Source organism: Camelina sativa, chromosome 11, assembly GCF_030686135.1.
Source record: "Camelina sativa cultivar CO46 ecotype springtype chromosome 11, ASM3068613v1".
Classification (NCBI taxonomy): domain Eukaryota; kingdom Viridiplantae; phylum Streptophyta; class Magnoliopsida; order Brassicales; family Brassicaceae; genus Camelina; species Camelina sativa.
The window spans coordinates 42,852,282-42,875,006 of record NC_141890.1 but is presented as its reverse complement, the minus strand read 5'-3'; the positions used below and the strand labels follow the sequence as shown (position 1 = coordinate 42,875,006).

Genomic DNA, 22,725 nt, shown 5'->3' with positions numbered 1-22,725 from the left:
ATGTTGACAACTTCCGCAGGTGGTGCATAGGTAATAAATTTGGCTTTATAAAAATATCAAATCGCAACAAAACTCGAAATAAGTAGAATCCCACAAAACGCGACTTTTGGAAGACGGGAGTGGACAAAGATGACGGCGCCGCAACCGACGGTGCCTTCTCTTCTTCGTTTGCATTTGCTAACAACAATACATGATCATAACACCAAACCAGAACTGTGACGTTGTCTTAACTTGGGAACACACACAGACACACATAGAAGATGTATGTAGCACTGATAGAGAAGAGAACAAACACACAACGTAACAACACGATTTCGCGTCACACGTTGTTTGTTTATTAAAATAATAGTAATAATATAGTTTTTCAGCTAGAAAAGTTTGTCGTGGTTCCGTTTATGATTTCGTTACTCCAATTTTTGTATTTTAAAATTTTAAATTCTATTATAAATAGAAAAATAATATATTAAAATTTTGTGTGTATTCTTTGGTGAGGTAAGCTTTTTGTTTGATTACGTACTTTATCAGATCTTATATTCAAACATGAAAAAGACTATGGTCTATATAACGTGTTAATATGTCTTCTCGCTATATATATGATGGAGTAAATAAAGTCTATATATTTATTTGGGGAATTTGCCAATCATAATACGACATGAAAATTTCGTTATCATAAGCAAAAAATATAATTTTATAGCAGAAAAACAATAAAAGTAAAATGCAATATTCGAAGACAAATAATATGATAGTGGAGGATGAAGTCGTTAGGTCACACCATGTGCCTGCACATGCGTTCGCATATCAAACCCACATGATTCCTACAGCTGAATCTTTTATTATTTACTTAAACAAAAATTTAACTTATTATTATAAAGTTCAAATGCAGGAATTTAGAAGACGACTAATGTATGTACTAACTTATAAGACTTTTTTAGATTTGTTTATCTAATAATTAATGTGACTTAATGGCACCAAAAGTTCATATCATATTCAGATTAACGCGTTGAATTAATTTTTAGGATCTAATTAAACAAATTCCCATCTTTGAAAGATTCATCAATTATGTATCAACTCGATGATAATCAGACAATCGTCCAAACGTATTCTGGTAGGATATATTGATTGGAAATTTTTCTAGGGCATATTTATTAAACTATTCGCAGATTATTTTGTATTTAGACACTTAATCCGTATCCACTAAAATAAATTTGTTAGCAATTAAGTTTTCTGTGACATGTTCTATCTTTCTAGTATTATTTTTTGTGGTTGTTAGAACAGTGTATGTATTCTGGTTATGTGTTATCGTTTATCACTGTGACATATTCGCGTATTCGGTATTCCAACTTATGTGTACAACTGTTTATTCAACTGTACATGTACAGCATATACAGCACAGTGATAAACGATAACACATAACCAGAATATATCCATCGTTTAATTGACTGCGCAAGTCGGGAACGACGGGAAGTGTTCACGTAGAAGTTAATTTATTATATGTAGATATTTGGTTACTTTTTGCGTAAACATGTTTGTATATAAACCATGAGTTGGTGGACTAGTGGTTCTAGCTTTGGTGGAAGAGTCGCCGTGTTAGTTTAGATCAGGGATCGATTCTCCCAAAGCGCAGAATTACTCAATTTTATCTCTTTATCCACATGAGTATGAGCTCATTGCTTACGACCAATTTGCATATCTGGGGGACCCTACCCGTGGGATACCCTCCATAGATCTGGAGATTTATTCTGTGAGTTAACAAAAAAAAACATGTTTGTATATATATTTTTTTTATGAAAAAGAAAAAATAATTAAAAACTTCTATATATATATATAAGTTGATAATTTCTTTAAACGGGATTTTAAGAAGTCTAATAACTATTGCAGTAATTATTATTTTTAGCTAAATAAAAAAAAGTTCCCTTTTATAATTATGACTCCCAGATGTGAATGAAAAAAAACTCAAGAAAAAGAGATTATTCTTATTTATAAAAATGAATTGAATTGAAAATGCGGGGAAACAAACTGAAATGGAAAACGTTGGCCACGTCGAGACCGTCAATCACGTCGAGACCGTGAATACAGCCGAGAGGTGCGTTTCGTTCTTTAGCCTTTTTCTGTTTTTTTTTTAAGAAGATATAAAAATAAGGTTAACGGGTAACGACTCTTTTCTTTGACTATCCTCATTTTTCCTCTTTAGGTACAACCATTTCTTCTTGTATTATCCATCACATTCACATATCATCAGATCATACATCATCTTGATTAACTTCCTTACTGGACTAGAGAGACACATAGGGAATCCACAAACAAGTTGGATTCCTAAAAACATTGATTTGATTCATATATATTTAAAACCAAAAATGCCATCGATAGAAATAAATTAGTTAGGTGATCTTAACAGTTTGAGATCTGTTATTGTAAGTTATGTCTTTTCTCACTTTCGAATGTGCGGTTAATAACATGTTCATTCAAAATGATGGGACTTTTTATTCCTGTCATTTATACAATGTGGAATTCATAGTAAGTTAAGTATCTCTGTTCATATTTAATGTGGAGTTTATCTAATGATTTGAACAAATCTTAATTTTTTTTAAGTACAATATAAATTTTTAAATTGAGGATAACTATTTATACATAAAAAAACCATAATACTACTAAAAACATCACCAAAACAACAATATATCAACAGCGGCATAAATGTTTGCTTGACATATTTTCATACTATAATATAAGTACTGTATAAGTCTAAAAACAAAAACATGCGTCGGATGATAAGTTAACGCGTAAACAACTATAGAAGGATCAACGAAGGAACATTAACTATCGTGTTGGGACAGTGATAAGAGACATGATAACTTATAATTCTTGCCCATTCAATAGACAAACAAGGTACATAACAGCAATTATAAAATGTAAAAAAAAATGTTGATTATAATAAATTAAAAAATCAATCTAGCATATCACTTAAGATAGTTGGTGTCATTATTAAATTTATTGGATACCAATTATGCAAAATTGATCCAATCCATTATATATTTCATTATAAAACAACGGAAATAATACAAAATTACATCATATAAGTATGTTTGATGTATTTCAACCACTTTAAAACAAATGAAAAGTTTACATCTAAAAAAAAAAAAAAAAAAAAAAGAAAAGTTTACATCAATAAATAAAAAGCTTGGTGCTAACATAGTTTCAGTATCGATGCATGTAATAAGCTTTCTCAAATCAATAATTTTTTAAAAAAAGTTAGCAAAAACAAAACTATTTAGAGATAGTAGAATACTCCTGTATTCAAACGAATTTGGAGAACTTTACTTTTATAAATCATAAATCATTTGTCCAAATTCCTAAGTCCATATAGAATCAAAATCATTTTTTGGACTTCATATGGGCATCAGATGCCAGAAAATTTCCATACAGCCCAATAAAATATGTCATATTGGGCTCAGTTATATTGATATGGTTGGGAGTTTGGTATAAATATAATACAACTATACAAGCTCGTGTACGTATGTTGGCATTATCTTTGGGCTCATACGTACATTATTCGTATTTTCGTTATTTTACACACACACAAAAAAAAAAACATTCCAAGCACTCGTTGAAATAAAAAAAAGATGAACTACCACAATCAGCTACTTTTTGGGTGTTTTAAAATTAAGTAATTAAACCACACAATCAAGAACTAGTATTATTAGTATAATGGATGAACCATTCGTTTCCCAACCTCAACGAGAGAAACCACCGTACGATTACTTTGGACGGTTAACAAGATAGATTATTAGTACTAACATAATTTTAGTCCTAGGCTGATTAATTAAAATAAAATAATTCAATTTAATTATACAGAAGCAAAGGAGCTTTCTGTCCACATGCATGACCATGCACACTTCCACCTTTACGGTCTACATACATTTTGTGATTTTGACCTCTTCATCTATAATTTCATGTTATTTTTTTCTAAATTATTTAAGCCGTCCATGTGTTTATTTATTTCCCCCAATTTTTTTTAATAATCTTTCCCTGGCTATGCAGTTAATATTTCTTAAAGCAAATATATCAGACGAATACGGTCATGTTAAAATTAAAAAAAAGGTTTAGTACTATTTATTAACTGAAAAAAAAAGAGTATGATGAAAATTAAAGAGAACTTTTTAATTTAATTCGATTTTTTTTATTCCACACGTGTTCCCTTATTCACCTAACTAACTAACAACAAGTCTACAAAGTACAAAACCAACCCACTTCACACGTTATTATTTTTTCTAGTACATACATTATAGTATAATTATTCTAATTATTGTATTTTGGATGCCCTTATAAAATGCTCACTAAGATACCAAAAAGATACTCACCAAGATTGTTTTTCCAATATCGTTTTATTAGAAAAAGCGTCGACATAGCTCAATGTGGTATAATATACAAATGTATCAATTAATATGTATTACATTTCTTATATTTGTGGTACGTTTTCCACGATTCCACCCACACACACACAAAAAAAAAAAAAACCCTACAAAATCTAGTAGGAGACAATGGAAAAAAAAAGTGAGAGTATAATTTGAGGATATTTTTTTAAATCAACGTTTGTTTTTAGGAGAAAAAGTAAAATTTTATTATTTTAATAAAATGCGACAAAAAAGCCACAAAAGAAGTACATGAAAAGTAAAAATTTTAAAAAAAAAAATTAATAATTTTTGCAAATAAAAAGGTTGGAAACAAAGGGAGAGGAGATGATGCAGTGGAGAGAGAGGAGAGAGCATGTGAAGAAAAACAAAAAAGCGTGAAGCTTTTTGATAATCTTCTCCTTCTCCTCCTACTCCTTTGTCTCCGATAGATTTCGCCGGGCGATGGCGGTGGAATCCTTAGAAACGGAGATTGACACAGCGGTGCGTGTGGTTCACCTCGCTTCTTCTCTATGTGTTAAAGTTCAAGAGAAGCTTCATCTTCCTAACGGTGGCCACGTCAAGTCTAAAGACGATGATTCTCCTGTCACCGTCGCAGGTTCGTTTTCTCTTTTCTCTCTTTCTGGATTGTGTTTTGTTTTTTCTCTCGCTTTAAAAATTTCGAATTGTATGAATCTTTTTATGTTTTGTAATTGAATTGTATTGCAATTCCGAGATCTGTTTAGGTTTTGAATTGATAAATTTTGATTGTATTTGTGATATTGGATTGTGTCAATGTTTGGTGTTACGAATTGAGGTTAAAATCGAATAATCATAGTTACTCGTGTTCTTACAGAATGTCTTTTAAATCTTTAAATCAATGTTTTATTCAGTGCTAATCTTTAGTATTACAGAACCGTGTAACTTCTCTGTGTTAGTAGTTTAACAGTGTACTTTATTGTACTTGTTTTAGTTTGAGAATGTTGTAGATGTAAGTAAAGCTCTGTTACAGGCTAATTAGAGTCTCTGCATTGATATAGATAATTTTACTTATGTGGTTTCACTTTAACAGATTTTGGTGTTCAAGCAATTGTGAGTTGGGTTTTAGCTGAAGTTTTTGGTGATCAAAACCTTTCAATTGTCGCTGAAGAAGACACTGAGGCACTCTCAGAGGCTACTTCTTTAGGACTTTTGGGAGCTGTCTCGAATGCGGTTAACGAAGCGTTGTCTGAAGCTCCCAAATACGGGCTTCCGAAGCCAGTTAAACCTTTGGGATCAAGTGACATTCTCAAGGCTATTAGTAGATGTAACTCTGTTGGAGGTCCTAAAGGAAGGCATTGGGTGCTTGATCCTGTGGATGGAACGTTAGGATTTGTTCGTGGTGATCAGTACGCTGTTGCGTTAGCTTTGCTAGAGAATGGTAAAGTTCTGTTAGGTGTTCTTGGATGTCCTAATTATCCGGTTAAGAAAGAATGTTTGAGTAACGGTGGCAACCAAGCTATGAAGACGAAAGCTGTAGCTGGATCGGTATCGAAAGGATGTGTCATGTATGCTAAGAAAGGAAGTGGTCAAGCGTGGATGCAACCGTTAATTGCTGGAGGGTTCCCTGAATCTGCTACACTACTTAAGGTTTCTTCAGTCGATGATCCGGTTTTAGCTACGGTCTGTGAGCCAGTTGAGAGAGCAAACTCAAACCACTTGTTCACTGCGGGACTTGCCAATAGCATGGGAGTTAGAAAACAGCCATTGAGAGTGTATAGCATGGTGAAATACGCAGCGATTGCGCGTGGAGACGCTGAAGTGTTTATGAAGTTTGCAAAGTCTAGTTACAAAGAGAAGATATGGGATCACGCTGCTGGAGTTGTAATTGTTGAGGAAGCTGGTGGTGTGGTGACTGATGCGGGAGGTAGAAACTTGGACTTCTCGAAAGGTGTATACTTGGAAGGTCTTGACCGAGGAATCATCGCGTGTTCTGGTCAAGTTTTACATGAGAAGATCATAGGTGCTGTGTATGCTAGTTGGGAATCTTCCAGCCTTTGAAAAAAACTTTATCCATAGTCCTCACTTGGTGCAGTATCATCGAGCCAACGTCTTAAAAGTAAAAAGGTGAAAAAAGAAAACAAATTGTGTTACCTATATATAGCAGATTATAGTGTTCATCTATTTAGACGAATTCCGGTTTTGAGTCGGGTTTTGTTTTCCGGTTTAGGGGAGGAAGGGCCATGCGGTAAACACGATTTACAGTGTGGAGAAGTAAATAGTCGAGTAAGCAGCGGTAAAAGTAAGAATCTATTTATTTACTTATCTAGAGTAATAAAAGCTGCTCTCCCGTATCTTCATCCTCGTCTGTAATTTTTCTCCTCTTCAAAACGCGGATTATGCATGTCGTTTTTATGAGAAAAGACAAAAATTACTAAAAAGACTCTTTAACTTCATGATATTTCAATGGTAGATGAACAAGGATTTGTCAACGAACCAAATTGTCTCTCAAATTTAAAGATTCAACTAGATTTTAGGGATGTTTATTATGGTTTATTGGTAATGGTCCATTTATGGGCTAATAAATTGTGTTTATTAGGCCGACACGATCGGGTTCTGATCATTTTTGTGTTTTTTTGGGGACCTTTTCCTCTCTATGATTCGTTTTTATTGGCATGGTAATTATTAAACCAGACCAAATTAAAATGCGTTGAACTCGGTTTACCCGACATGTTTGGCACCCTAATGAGAATAGCTTCAGTCAGTTTTTATGCGTTAGTCTAAAGATTAAAAAGTAAAAAAGTTTGATTCTGCCGACAATTTCTTGGTCACTACATCGTGTCTTCATCTTTGTAAGTACATAATTACTAATAATAATTCAGTTCTACTACTAATAGAGGAGGGCCAAAGTGTCAGTAATGATCCATGAATGGTTCGTTGATAAAGATCTCTTTCGTATGAATTCAATTTTTTTTCGTTTTTTTTCTTTCAATTTATCTTTATTTTTGTAAGATTCCAATTTTTTTGAATAGTAATTGTAATATACAATGTAATCAAAGATTAGCTTAAGTAACAATTGGTAACAAAGTGTCATAAAGTAGCTACTGACAAGGATAGTTTCACTATCATATACAGTTCACTACCTACCTATGTCAAAAAGAGAGTCTCATATACAGTAATTACCTTCAAAGTTAAAAAGAAAAAAAAAATAGATAACTTTTCATATGAACATTTGTCTGTGATCCTTTTTTTTTTTGCTCTTTGTTTTGAAGTAACAGAATAATAAAAAAAAAGATTCGAAGATTGGTTTCCATCTAAAATTATAGTATATTAAGATTTTGGTTTTTTTGTTGACAGTACACATGTAATTTGCTTGCCGACGAAACCATGATAATATATGTTGCAACATATTTGATTTATACATCTATTTATATCTTTGAATTTAATAATTTTGACAAAATTGGACGCACCAGATACATGTTCAATTTATAATAAATTAAATTACGACATGTGTCTTCCCATATTTTTGAACATCCAACTATATAGCACATGTACAAGGAATTCAGAATTCGAGTTATACCACAACCATAGTTGTTTTTTTTTTTTTTTTTTTTTTTTTTTTTTTGTTTTAACAGCTACCGTCCATAACCATATTTAAACACGATATATTCAAATATAACTTTGACACTTCTCCCATTGATTTATCATCAGAAATTTAGAATACAAAAAAAAAAAAGAGGATAGATTGAGAAAACGAATTTCAACATCCAATTTACATAGATAAAATTCATAAATGTGATAAATTAATTTCTAAGAAAGGAAAAAAATGATAATAAATTCCATGTGCCTAATCAAGTGTCGGAGTCAGATTCCGACCTATTTGAAAGACCTTTGCATGTGCCTACTTCATTCACTAGCACCACAAAATTCAACCCTCTCTTTTTCTTTCCTCCCTTTCTAATAAAGGATAATGGTTCTAATTTCTAAATATTGTAGACATGAAAGTTCATATAAGTTCAATCACATAATTGAACTTGTGTGACATATTTCAAAGTTTTAATAGTGATATATAGGTGGAAATTCTCCATTCTTGTTTAAATTATAGAAATATTGCACCTAGCTATAATTTAAATTATTAAAGAAAATATGAAGATTTTTAAAAAAATTATATTTCGAATTAAGAAATGAAAATCAATTATACAATATAACTACTAGAATTATATTAGTATAGGAGTTTTTTTTTAAATTAAAAAGTTGAATATAAAATATTAATAGAGTAACAGAACAATACAGAAGAAAGTAAACACTATTAACGAATGAGAATAAAATAGGTAAATATAATGAATAAAGGAGAATTTTTGTTAAAATTATGAATCCTATGTTTTTTTTAATCTTAAACGATATTTGAAGAGAGTCTAATCATCATGACTCATCATGATTAAGGGAAACATAACAAGTTTAAATATCTTCTAATAACGACAAAAACAACACAAAAGGAGAGAAAGTTCATTTTTAAGGGAGGACTTTTAAAATTTCAAATTCATAAGAAAGCAAAATACATGAAAGAGTGATAAAGTGATAACTCACCAAACAAACAAATTTCAATTTTTGTTCTTTACATGAAATATTGGCCACTCACCAAACAAACAACCTAAAAAAATTAGATAAGATGCAATTAATAATACGAAATTAAATTATTATTACTAGGAACGGTTACACATTCAAAATTTGTGTGTGTTTGACTGTTGAAATACAAATAACCAAATCCATATACACACACACCATACAAATGTTTATGCATGACACACTATGTGACAGTTATAAATAGAGAAAACTCCCACATGAGAAAGAAACGTTACTACTCATCATTATATATATACATGTTATGTCTCTCTATACATTTTTATAAGCTTCACTGTGATTTAGATTCTGTCAGAGTCTCTCTCTCTCTTTCTCGTTCACCATCTTTCTCATGTTTCATTGATCTTTCGAACCAAGCTTTTGTAACCATACTTGATACTCTGTTTCTTCTTTCACTCTGATCTTAATGGGGAAGACGAGTACTGGGACGAGAGACTGGGCTCAGATCTACGCTATCTACGGGATCGAGCAGAAACACACACTCTTATTCCTCGTACTCAACGCGGTTGCTTTCTCTGTACTCTCCGCCGTGTTTTTCATCTACTTCAACCCGATCTGCGTCTTTGTAGAGTCGTTCTTATTCTTCCCTAACGCCGCCGTGGCTAGATTCTCAGCCGGGTTTCTCGGAGCCGTGACGGCGCTTTCCGCCGTGTGTTTGTTTTACGCTGCGGGAAACTTTTTTTACTCGGCCGTGCCGCTAAGGTACGAGATGGCGCAGAGGATGGTTGGATCTGTTGGAGATTGGTCGAGTGTGAAGACCGCGCTTGATTTGGGTTGTGGTCGTGGTGTTTTGCTTAATGCGGTGGCGACGCAGCTTAAGAAAACTGGTAGTTCGGGTCGGGTCGTTGGGTTGGATCGGTCCATGAGTACTACTCTCTCTACTCTTCGTACTGCTCACATCGAAGGTTCGTGAGTTTATTGTTTTTTTTGTTTGGTTGACTTTTTGACTTTGTCTTTTTTACGTTACAAAAAAGTCGTTTCTCGTTAACCAACATATTATTATTTTGTAGATGTATGACTCTATTTGCGTGATTAACGGGTTTTTTTTATAGTAATTATTACATACTATGTGATTATAGTGAAAATTTGTGAATCATCTACAAGAATAGAGCATTCTAAATATCAAGAATATTGGATTAAAATTCAAATCTAAACTTTGTTGTAATTGGAACACAAGGCGAGATGATAAATTACATTCTAATACTGAATTTGAGCCTTATGAAATCATAACAAAAGTTTGAACTTTGGAACCGTTGATTTAGTGTTATTATTAAACATGTCATTACTTTTTTTGAGGAGATCCAAATTTTGTATGATTTATATATTTTAGCTTTAGAAAGAAATAGTTTCCAGTCTCTGTCTTGATTTTGGTTAAATATCTGAAAATAGTTCCAAAAAATATATTTACTTTTGTCATTTGATTACAAAATTTTGATGTCTTTGTTCATTATTTTATTCAAAAATCAAGTTTTCTTTAATTAGTGTATTGATTAACTTAATATGTATAGGAGTACAAGAGTACGTGACTTGCCGTGAAGCAGACGTAAGACGGCTTCCGTTTAGTGATAATTACTTCGACGTGGTGGTCTCCGCCGTGTTTCTCCATACAGTCGGTAAAGAATACGGTCAGAAGACGGTGGAGGCGGCGGCAGAGAGGACGAGAGTTCTCGGAGAAGCCGTGAGAGTGTTGAAACCTGGCGGAGTTGGAGTGGTGTGGGACTTAGTGCACGTTCCTGAGTATGTTCGGCGGTTACAAGAGCTGAGGATGGAAGAGATTAGGGTTTCGAAGCGAGTCACTGCGTTTATGGTTAAGAGCCATATGGTTTCGTTTAAGAAACCTAGTCAGCATTTTGTTGGTTCTGGCGAAGTACGTTTAGATTGGAGATGTTGAATGACGTGAAATTTGAAAAATCATAATATAATTTCATACTTTTTTTTAATTAGTCAATCCAAGCAGCCATATATAAGAGACTTTCATCAATCCGCATAGAGTTTACATACTTTGCTTTGATGTATTTATCTAAGGTTTTTATCAATTAAATCGGTCTTATATTGTCATATTGATTTAGAACCATATAGCAAAATATCGATTGTATCTGATTATTAAACTTAGCCTAGCTGCAAACAACTTGTACATAAATTTTTCTGTTCAAACATTTGTACAATTTAATGCGAAACTAATCATAGATTGATTGAACTAACACTAACCATTCATAAGACATTTAACAATTTTTGTTTTCTTTCATATTTTAAGTGACGGTTGTAGTTAAATGATAATTGGTATTGGTTTATCTTATGAAATATATGTATGGAATACGATCTGAATGTGATGGAAGCTAGCTTAGAAAATTAGGTTTGGATATTAATGCACTATTTAGCTATACCAAATATAGATAGTTGATTATTTGGAAGCCTTTTTTGTTTGCTTCAAAACGAAGTGATAGTTACTTTAGTTAGTACATAGTGTCACTGTCACTATGTTCTTTTATTTGTTTTCATTCAATTAATTTATGAATAAAACTTTAGTATTTATATTTTCTTTCAAAAAGATAATAATCTGACCTTGTTAGCAATGCCGTTATAGAGCCTATAACATTAACACCACTATCTAAACGTGTAATAGACTAACTATGGAGAGTAAAGAGCACCGGTTTTTCACTTGTCCGTTTTTATAACAGGTGTGGGAGGCGCTCGTTAAACGGTTACTAGCGGATAATTTTAAGGCCGATTGGAAGGAGGTCATGGTTCTACTAGCTGGCGATACTTTGGACAAGACAACAAGGTTTCTAGTGGGATACGCTTTCCAGAACACAATTCACTCTATCTGGAGGGAACGAAATGATCGTCGACATGGTGAGCATCCTTGGACGACGGAGTGACTTGTGAAGATCATAGAAAAGAACGTCTGAAATCGGTTGAGCACAACAAAAGAGGATGGAGGTCCTAGCATTCATGCTTGATTTACAACTAGATTTTATTAAGCAAGTTCTAAAAAACATGTTTGGAAATGACTAAACTAGCTTTGTAAAATGTTTATTTGTTTTTGAATATAATTTTACATTAGATTTTTAAAAAGTAATAAACTAACTATTACTAGTAGTATTGTTTTTGTCGTTAGGGAGTGACAAATCAAAAGGAAATGAAAGAGTTAATTACGAAGTTTGGGCCGGGTCTACTAAATTAAACGGTATGAGGGGATCTAAACATTCAGGTGTGGGGGCATTTTCTTTTCATTGTCTCATCTTCTTTTGTCTTCCACTCTTCTTTCGTCTGCTAATTTTTTACCCAACAATCGTGTTTGAAACGACATGTGGTACTCTTTAACTGTTCTATTCTTTTTATCTACATATACTATATTTTGTTTCATTTTGGATAAATTTTAGTTTAATATATCACTTTAGTCCGTTTCTAGAGGAAAATAAAACATATTTTCATCTCAAAATGCCAAGTTTGAATATAAAGTTCTCAACTAAACGTATAACTTTATGTTATAAAAAAATGTGTTTGAGAATTTCAATGCCACAACACAGTTACCTGAACCTGTATTGCTAATCTAGAATTAAAAATGGCTCATTTAAGTTTTCTAATCTTTGTTCATGACGAGTACTTTACTCAACAATTTACGAATTTATTTGTGGAGTAAATTTCGACTCAGTTTATTTATTTCCTCTTTGTTCTATACTTCTTTCATCAGTTTAGTTTAGTGTATGTGATCTCTGTTTGTCTTACTTATGTTTTGACTCTTTTAGTTTCTGTCTTCCTGCAAAAAAGAGAAAAAAAATTTCTGTCTTGCTCACTCCCTCACTATTTGCTTCTAATTATTATATTTAACTATGATTTTATTTTTCCGAAGTGATCCTATGTTCCTAGGAAGATCAAATGTCTGACTAAATTGAACTAGTTTATTTATAACAGTTAGTGAAATGCTATTATAATGAACAATGCTAGTTGTATCTTATATTTCAGATTTTGGTGATTAATAAAGTCAGAAGTTATTAAAATCTCATTACATAGAATAAAATATTGCTTTTTACTGAGAATGTTCCTCCTCCATGGGTACACGGCTATGCATCACAATCCTTTAGATAAACTTGTGGAGTTTCAATTTACTCATTGCATATAGTTTTTCTCTTGTTTGTGTTCTTCAATCAACTACTTATTGATAAGCTACTTCTTGACTGGCTATAACCTAAATTCAATCAAGATATGATATAATACTAGTTATTTAAATTAACACAAAATCATATCAAATTCGAGATATCAAACCAACACACTCACACTCACACTCAATTGTATAATGGAATGACACACAATTTCTTGATTTCCGTATAGAAAATTGTTTTGCAGATCAGTTCTCTATTTAAGTTAAGCTTGAAGATTTTAATGAGACAAAATTTCACTTTCCAGTGACTTGTAATACAAGGCAAGTATGACTAGTTCAAAAGTTGAAAATGTAGTAGTCGTTATTATTAATGAAGGTAACGCTAAATGTGTCAAATATGAGTGAATAGAGTGTGGATTGTATATAACTCAAAAATAGTTTTTTTCTTCATGAAAAGCGAGTGAAAGACTACAGTACTCTTTAAATTTTTTAATGTGAATCAACACAGTCGTTATGAGAATTTTCAAATATGTAGTATTTTAGATTATATTTTAATAATAAATAAAAAACACTATATTTTACTGTATAATTCAAAATTATTTGAAGTATTTCTAGTTCAGAAAACATGTCATCAACGAACATAACTAGATATAAGATATATATGTATCATAATATATAAAAAAAAACAGATTTAAATCAAAATCCAGTGGTGTTTTTTAAGGGGTGCCTAACACAGACCACATCATACCAATTCCACAATCTAACTCATTTCAACCAAACAAAAAAAAAACATAAGAGACAGAGCAAAAAACAAAGCTATCCAAAACTATTTAAATAGCTTTCTCATTACGATCTATTTTTGTTACTTGAAATTATGTCCAAAATCTATTTTTGAGTTATATACAATCCACACTCTATTCACTCATATTTGACACATTTAGCGTTACCTTCATTAATAATAACGACTACTACATTTTCAACTTTTGAACTAGTCAAACTTGCCTTGTAGTACAACACCATGTCCAATCGAGCAACCCACTAAGTACTTAAATCAAAATCATCCTTTCACTAGAGAAACTTTCATAGATTTCTCAATCATTAAAATAATTATTTTTAAATTATTGTTTATTAATTTTCAAATTTTAATAATTTAAAATGATAAAAAATTATTTTAATTACCTATATTACATTTAAAAGGGAAACAAAAATATTTTACAGTATTCGGGAATATTAAACATATTTTACAAAAAAAAAATTCCAACTAATTGTCAAGCGGATATCTTGAATTTTGGTGAAATTTATTAGAAATTTCGTTTGGATTTATAAGGAGAATAAATTTATAATGTCTCAAAAAAGAAAACCAAAACATATCAGACTCTGTAACATAGTCCATTTTACAATTTCACTCGATTCTTGATTTTGTTTAGAGAAGAGTGCAATTGATGAATAAATTTTACACATTGAAAAAAACATAAAAAAAAACAAAAAAAAAAAGATTGTTATTGATATTCATTCCAAGTTATATATGACATACTGTACACATCTGATTGGAGTACTACCTATAGGGGTTCAGATAGATTGTTTTATTTGGCTGTCGAGTTTGTTGGTCCATATGCCATAAGTCACGAGAACATCATAGATGCACAAGAAAGGAGTCAAAAAAACTATTGTTCACAAGATGTGATACAAAGTTGATGTACTCTGTTCAATGATGACACCAAGTCACCAAGGTAACCATACCATGAAAGGAGATCTTACACGTAGAAATGTAGAATCCTTGATAATGGTATGTTGGTTTTTCGTGTAGGTCAGAAACCTCAGTTTTAGAGAAAGGATCACACAGAATCTTTATCTACTAAAGAATGGCATATAAGTGTTTTTTTTTTTAATACAAGACAGAGCCTAAACATTGCTTGCGATATCGATGCTTGTCAAACAGAGTGGACAATGAGCAAGAGCACCAAAAACTACAAAGCATACGACAGCCCGTGGCAATCTCGTAACCGAGGGCGATGAACACGTTAGAGTGATCCCATCCCAGTAAAGGCAAAGGAAATGTGTAGCAGGTATCACGGCAGATGATCCCATTGCAGAACTTGTCTCCGCTGAACAAGGACCGTTGCAGAACTTGTCTCCGCTGAACAAGGACCTGAGCCATCATCCAAACAATAAGGGGAAGCTTGTCCTGGCCTTGATACATGGGTCTGTCCCTCAGCTTAGGCAAAATAGCAGTCAAAGCATTGGGCATAGTACGCAATACCCAATGCTAATCCAATAAAATGTGCGACCTAATCGTAAAAGATGTTAGAGCTTACCAGCAATCACCTGCTCTGTTGCCTTTAACACTCTAGCAAGCTCAACAACATCATTCTAATATAAAACATTAAAACACAACCTGATTAGCCATATAAAGGATGTAAACAGAGAAATCATAAGAACTTTACTCTTCAATCTTCATACACGCAAATCACTTGAGTATACGCTATAAAAATTATAAATTTAGAATCCAAATCACTTGAAAACATCATCTAAGAGGATAACAATCCTACACACAAATTGCAGATTATATACAGATTAGGTTGGAGGAAACCAAACCTCTCGTTTGTTGTGTTCTTAAAGAGCGAAGAGAGCAATATCATCGATCTCTTCCCTACCACAAGGAGCAGTATCGGAGCTATTTCCCTATTGGGCAATGATACCAGCAGCAGCGACCAAGGAATCAGTGAGAGTGGATTTCCCTATAACCTTTCTTCCTTGGTTATCAGAGCAACTTACACAAATCAGCTCTAAGCAACACTATACAGAAATCCAGAAAATCGTAAAGGACTTCTATCTAGCTTTGATAAGAAGTCAGAGTAGAAGGGCAGCACCATCTATAAAACATATACATGAGCAGATCGGGATTTTGGACATAATCTCAAGTAACAAAAACCAGAAAACCTAATTTTGAACATTAACAGAGACCAAGTTCCAATCAACAAGCAACATAACCTAATTGCAGCAACCAGATCCAACCCAAAAAATTCTAGCTTTCCACTCTTTAAGCCTAACACAGACCACATCATACCAATTCCACAATCTAACTCTTAATTTCAACCAAACAAAAAAAAAACATAAGAGACAGAGCAAAAAACAAAGCTATCCAAAACTATTTAAATAGCTTTCTCATCACGATAAGGGAAACCAAATAAGACTTCAGATGAGGTACCTAAATCGTGGGAGCAACACCAAAAGAGAATAATGAAGAATGTCGAAAGGCTCCATGAGAAACCAAATACACACGAAGGAAACGGTGAAGAAGATGATCAATTGAAAAGCTCGGAAGCGATGACCAACAACCCAAGAAAGAAGAAGAGAGACCAAAGAAGAAGATGATCAATTGAACAGCTCGGAAGCAGTCGATGTGATGCGAGAAAGAGAGAGACGGTGGGTGAAATCCGGATTCGTTGGCTCGTCGAGGGAGGAAAGAGAGAGAGGGTCGGCAAAAAGAACGAAGAAAATAAGGAATAAAAAAATTGTGTTTTATATTTTAATAACATCCAACCACAAGTTGCCACGTACCGTTTTTTACCAGGTTCTGCTTCTCAGAGCAACGGTTCTCAATTTTTGTGGGCCAATTTTTTAGTTTTTTTTTTAATTTTTAGGCTGAGAAATTGTATGAGCACCCCTTAAAAAACACCACTCGACTTGCTTATTAACTGATTAAACAATTTGAAATAGAGAGCTTTCAAAAATTGAAATTAGTATTTTATTGATTTTTTTTTGTAAATATGAACTTGATCTCCATGAAAAATTCAAGTAATTAAAAATCGACAGGCGTCTTATATACTCATTACATATATAACAAAAGCAAATTAGTTGTACAAAGCTAATTGTCTGATTCTTGTTCTTTGCGGCGACAAATTAAGCTACGTCACGTTATGAGCCATATTTTGTATGCACTTGCCTGCATTGGGATTTATAGAAATAAATGGTTTTGGGAGCCTTAATTTTTTGGGTATGTTTTTTACTTTGGCTTCGTTTTATTTTTGTTCGGATGACGTAAAGTCAAATCTCTATAAATTAATATTCTATTAATTAATAAACACTATAAATTAATAAATTTTGTTGGTTCTGAGTCAAGTTATTGTAAAAAATAACAAAATTCGATAAGATAATAAGATAATATATATTTTTTGAAATCTCAATATAAAATATGTTCCTAATAATATCATAAAGTAATATTATAAATTAACAATGCAAAGAGAGATGTAGCAAAAGTGCAATTTTCTGCTCAGAAAAAAGCTCCGCCAAAGGTGGAAGCTCCGACGGTAGCAGCAGAAACAACCCGTAAATAATATATAAAGAGAACAACAAAAATCATTTTTTTTTTTCATTTTTAACATGTTTTACCTAAAGCCTCTCTTTTATTTAGACAGCTCCGACCAAAGCTCCAGCAAACGTGGAAGCTCTGGAAGCGGCAGCAGCAGAAACAAGCTCCGGTGGACGTAAGTAAACGAGGATAAAGTTGATCTTTTTTTTTCTCATTTTATCATGCATGTTATAATTAAGGTTTTTGTTTAATTTTGACATATCTGGACATGATATCAGTACTTAATTATGCTTTGGTTATTATGAGACTTTAATTATTATTCTCAGTACTTGACCGGAGATGATGATAAAGGTATCAAGTTTGACAGGGCTAACAAAGGTGGGAAGTCTGGCGGCGCTAACAAAGGTCAGAACTTTGTTGGAGATAACAAAGATGAGAACTTTCCGGTTCAAACCACTACAAGAAAATAATCATATTACAACACTGAAAATTGTTGCAATAATTTAATATATCATTGTAAATCATGATATTGCAACAAAATTGAGATACATTTGGTTCGTTGCTGTTTAGACGTTGTAAATTTGTTGTACATATGTTGCAAAGTTTACAATGAACTAACTTTTTACTATATATGTCGTATTAATACAACTTTTTATCATAGTAAATATGTCCCATAATTGTGACAACTCTAAATTATTACAATTTATTGCCATATAAAACTTGTAGCAAATAACATTACAATTTTCCAACAAATTAATTTATTGCTATTTGTGTTGTAGTATTGTAACTTTATTTATGCAGTAAATTAGTGGTATAATTACGATGTTTCAATGCAACATAAATCATCATAAATAAAAGCTACGAAAAATATGAAGCAATTATTGTGGCAAATTTTTAGTAATTTTCTTTTGTATATGATTGTTACATATATTTTATGACAATGTTCAAAATAAAATGGTTGTAAAATATTATTAATGCAATTTTTATTCGTCGCGTAGCTCCATTGCATATTCGTAAGATGCAATTCATTTTACAACATTAATTTTAATCACAGTATTTTGCTATATCATTTGTTCGGCACATTAGCTATTAGTTTAATATTGTTTATTTATTTTTTTTCAAATTAAAATATATATATCTTCATGATTAAAAAGTAAAAGACATAACTCATTTTATTAGATAATCAAATATTAAAATATTACAGCAATGCATAAATAAAATATAATTACACAAATGATGTGAAATAGTTTTTCTAAAATATTTTTATTTCTTCTTTCACAGATGAGGTGTTCTTGATGGGCTAAAAAACCTACAACGGCCGCAATGCCTCCTTGAACTTAACCTTCATTTTCAATATATAATACTACAGTAAAACTTATACCAGTCACGAAAAAACTTTATTACTAATCAGAACCTATAATAAAACTGCGGATTAATGGAGAACTGTATTTACCTTTGGAGGAGAAATGTTGCTTGCTAACGTGTTGTATTGATAGACCTATAGAAGCACCTTCTTAAGCTATATTATAAGCAAAGATACTGAATAACAGTAGATTTAGCCAAATCTGTCAAGTATTATTCAAAAAAAAACTAATAACAAGGCGAGCCGACGAAGCCGCAACATTAATTATATTTCCCATGCACACAAGCTAAGAAAAAGTACTCCAAATTCGAAAATAATTTGTAAAGTAATATTTTATTGAACGTAAATTTAGATTTGTATAGTTTGCCCAAATGGTATGGTAAAATGAAGTGAGCATCTTCAACGGTTGGATCCATTTTTTGGGATCCAACAATACTTATAACTGAAAAAAATGAAAAGTTAAAAGTTAGACACTGTAGCAAGTTTATTAGTTTTGACATAGTCCAATGGAAGGGTCTAAAATAGGAGGATCTAAAAATTCAAATTTTAAAAAACTTGTGTAAACATAAAAGTGAGAATGCTTAACACACAAGACAAAGATGCTTATCACAGAACTTCAGCTGATAAAGATGTGTTGATATGTATACCATGTTTACAATGATGTCATGAAGCCTAGATGAATTCCATTGACAACAAAGCCAGCCTTGCAGACGGCGAGAGAAACAGCATTAGCGCCAAGCTGAAAGCAAAACCAATAAGCAAGCTAGTTAAGATCATTTGTCAATATCTTAAGTGAATCCACAAAACAAGAAATATTCTACAACGAGACTTAAGTGAATTGTTTTGGTCTCACATATCCAAGCCATGTATGCACCTGCAAATGAAACAAGAACAACAATCATCTTCTATTTGACAACAGACGGACCAATATATACAGTGATCAAAGATTGATTCATGAACAGATTAAAGTATTGACATATATAGCTGCAGCATATAAACATCAAGACAATATTGAGACTTCTTTCCCTGAAATTTCATTCGATGGAAATAGGCACTGCAACCTGTAGCTGATATATCGTAATGTATATGTATAGAGTGATCACATTCAGACAAGAAAATTATAGCATTCACAACATCAATTCAGTGTTGGTCGTGAGGACCATGGAGTATTTTAATTAGTGTTGATCAAAGCCACGGACATACAAATATTCAGTGTTAGCCTAGTCTACTTGTCATGATAAAATACGACGACCAAAAGCAGTCAAATATTGTGAATCAATATCTCTTTTACACAACTTCAAGATAAGAGAAGATGCATCTATTATTGCACTGGGCCAGACCATCAGTGTTTGTACACAATAGCATACATCTAGCTAGAAACACACGCAATTAAGAGAATTGATTTACTAATTAGAGAGGGAATCTAACTTACAATGAGAAGTAGAGGGTTTATAGTACAGATTCCCATCCAATCTGCACAGTATTGTAAATTGCCGCTAATAATAGTTCACAATGACACGTATGGTTATAGCATTATCGTCGATATTGTAAATTGTAAATGGTTATAGCATTATCGTCGATATGACAGATTCCCATCCAATCTGCACAGTATTGTAAATTGCCAAGACTGAACGAATCGATGGCTTCAATCAAAAGCTAAGATCATTTGTTGGACGAACAAGAAGAGTTCAAAATCCAACTTTTCACCAATATCATTAAAGTGAAATGATACCTTAATTTCGCCGATTGATTTACTATCGAAGAAGGCGTCGCACTGCTCTCAAGACAAAATTTAAAACCCTTTGCTTCCTAGTACTCTGAACTGAAGGATGCGTCTTCGCTGAACCAGCATCGCCGATCGTGAACCGCGTAAGTGGAGATGATGTTCACGGCGGATAGAAGACTCCGACGAGCCAAATTATCCTCCATCTGCTTCCGATTTCGTGAAGGCTCGTCGGACAGAGAGAGAAAGAGGGAGAGAGAGAGAGTAGGAAGTGGAGATGATGTTCACAATGACACGTATGGTTTATACTTTATATAATATATACTATAAGTTTTAAAAAAGGGAATATGTTTATATTATATATATTATTATTATAATGTTTGAGATGTCAAAGAAAAGGGCATAATCGGGTGACTAACGCTGGACCGATATATGATTGATTGTACATTATACAATATATGGTTATAGACAATTATAGTGATAGAGATGTCATAAATGTGTATATTGCTTTTAGATACTAGTATGTTGTAATTCAAATATATCTTAATCAGTGATAAAATCATGACAATTATATTAGTCATAACATTTATGTACTGATTAAATAATCAGTATGTTTATTGTATTTTAGTTAGGGAAATATAAACACTAATCAAAAACTTATTTTTGATAAAATAAACCGATTACAGGTTTAGCTTTTATTAATTTTCTATCTTTCAAAACTTAAAATGATTTCATTGTTTAAAAAGTAGATAAGTGTTTGAAATTATAATTAAAACTAGATTTTAACCCGTGGTGTACTGCAGGACAATATTATAAAAAATAGTACCATTTTTTTTAATATATTTAGTTTGTTTTGTTTGATTAAATAAAATTTTGTTTGGATTATCAATTATTAGAACAATAATAGAGGAAATAAATATGTAATTTATAAGCTATTGTCGGATTAAATCACAATTTTACCAATGATTTAATTGTTTTACAACATTTTAGTTAAATTACCCTGATTTAATATGTCTAATATTCTTGTATTAGTGGTATTGACCAAATAATTAAAGGAAGATTTAACCCGTGTTTCAAAACCGAATTAATAATATTTTATATTTATATTAATGTTAATTCAAACTGTCATGTTAATAACATGTCCCGCTATATAACAACAAACCATCATATTAGTGGTTTAACCCGTGTTTCAGAACTGTCATATTAGTGATTTTGGTTGTGTGTTGTGTTTCGTTTGTGAAGTTGATATTTATACATGGAAAATGCTTGATGAGCAAGGAGTTTACGATGCGTAGCAATAAAAGAAAGATTTTAGTGTTTTCCTATTTGAGTTGATAACATTATCGCAGAATAATATTCAGTTTTTTAACACGGTATATATTATATTAAATATTTTTCTTGATGCTAAAGTTAAATATACCCGATTATTAAGTTTCTAAAGTTGGGTTCTAGTTTTTATGAACTTTATTAACGTTATAATATTGATTGCGATTATAATCATTTGTTACTCAAACTCGGCTGTGTCATTTAAATTTAAGAGATCATACCGTCTCTAAAGATCTACTAAAATAGGTTTGAAGATTTTTATGGGATTAAAAATTTAATTGCGTAGAGTTGTTTTTGGAAAAATCGAAATGTATAGATGTTGTCAAACTATTTATGGCAATAAATGTATCAAATTAGGTCGATTTAAATAGTTCCATTAAATGAATTTCCAGAAATTGTTATTTTAGAAAAATAGTTAGGGGTTAATGTTGTAAATAAAACAAATTAAATAACAAAAACTTCAAGGGCATAACACAAAATGTACTTCAAAAATAATAATATAGATACAGTCTCTAAAGATCTATTAAAATAAGTTTGGAGATTTTTATGGGATTAAAAATTTAATGCGTAGAGTTGTTTTTGGAAAAATCGAAATGTATAAATGTTGTCAAGTTATTTATGACAATAAAAGTATCAAATTAGCGAACACACAACTACACAAGTGAACCGGCGGACCAATATAAACAAAATAGAAAAGGAAAACAGAAGAAAGCGATAATACCATATGTGGTGCAATTTACAAAACCTGTGTCAGAACTTTGAGTTTAGATCTGTTTTCTACTTTACGAGTCAGATGAGATAGTTAGACCAAAGTTAGGGAGAAGATGTAAACATGTCAGGGTTTTGTATTAATTTAGGTGGAGAAGATGTAAACATGACAGGGTTTTGTTGCTT

The 22,725-nt window shown here is 32.0% G+C and overlaps 2 protein-coding genes and 2 long non-coding RNA genes across 13 annotated transcripts; 2 read left to right on the top strand and 2 right to left on the bottom strand.

Annotated features, from left to right (window-relative positions):
- The first annotated feature begins 4,685 nt into the window (after positions 1-4,685).
- On the top strand, positions 4,686-6,805 carry LOC147935353 (3',5'-bisphosphate nucleotidase AHL-like). Its single transcript, XM_087473883.1, has 3 exons — positions 4,686-5,004; positions 5,458-6,491; positions 6,595-6,805. Exons 1-2 carry the CDS (start codon positions 4,851-4,853, stop codon positions 6,423-6,425), a joined length of 1,122 nt encoding a protein of 373 aa, XP_087330009.1. The 5' UTR covers positions 4,686-4,850; the 3' UTR covers positions 6,426-6,491; positions 6,595-6,805.
- A 2,245-nt stretch (positions 6,806-9,050) lies between these two features.
- On the top strand, positions 9,051-10,945 carry LOC104761462 (uncharacterized). Its single transcript, XM_010484547.3, has 2 exons — positions 9,051-9,910; positions 10,514-10,945. The coding sequence occupies exons 1-2, from the start codon at positions 9,412-9,414 to the stop codon at positions 10,894-10,896; spliced, it is 882 nt and encodes a 293-aa protein (XP_010482849.2). The 5' UTR covers positions 9,051-9,411; the 3' UTR covers positions 10,897-10,945.
- Positions 10,946-14,928: 3,983 nt separating this feature from the next.
- On the bottom strand, positions 14,929-16,608 carry LOC104725960 (uncharacterized). Of its 9 annotated transcripts, none has more exons than XR_015570296.1 (4): positions 16,316-16,602; positions 15,703-15,860; positions 15,423-15,477; positions 14,929-15,311 (listed from the first exon to the last, which is right to left on the bottom strand). It is a non-coding gene; the product is annotated as an uncharacterized LOC104725960 (long non-coding RNA). The 9 variants fall into 9 exon arrangements; XR_015570293.1 differs by having other exon boundaries at positions 15,703-15,903; positions 16,316-16,599; XR_015570295.1 differs by having other exon boundaries at positions 14,929-15,297; positions 15,703-15,903; positions 16,316-16,599.
- Positions 16,609-19,012: 2,404 nt separating this feature from the next.
- LOC147935352 (uncharacterized) lies at positions 19,013-20,353 on the bottom strand. Of its 2 annotated transcripts, XR_015570655.1 has the most exons (4): positions 20,215-20,353; positions 19,636-19,656; positions 19,430-19,521; positions 19,013-19,224 (listed from the first exon to the last, which is right to left on the bottom strand). It is a non-coding gene; the product is annotated as an uncharacterized LOC147935352 (long non-coding RNA). The 2 variants fall into 2 exon arrangements; XR_015570654.1 differs by lacking the exon at positions 19,013-19,224 and having other exon boundaries at positions 19,381-19,521.
- Between the last annotated feature and the right edge of the window lie 2,372 nt (positions 20,354-22,725).

What these genes read in the sequence shown, in the direction of transcription:
- LOC104761462 (XM_010484547.3), top strand. Translation starts at nt 9,412, where the DNA reads ATGGGGAAGACGAGTACTGGGACGAGAGACTGGGCTCAGATCTACGCT. An exon ending in TCGTACTGCTCACATCGAAG is followed by an intron (nt 9,911 to 10,513) that starts GTTCGTGAGTTT and finishes TAATATGTATAG; the next exon opens with GAGTACAAGAGTACGTGACT.
- LOC147935353 (XM_087473883.1), top strand. Translation starts at nt 4,851, where the DNA reads ATGGCGGTGGAATCCTTAGAAACGGAGATTGACACAGCGGTGCGTGTG. An exon ending in TTCTCCTGTCACCGTCGCAG is followed by an intron (nt 5,005 to 5,457) that starts GTTCGTTTTCTC and finishes TCACTTTAACAG; the next exon opens with ATTTTGGTGTTCAAGCAATT.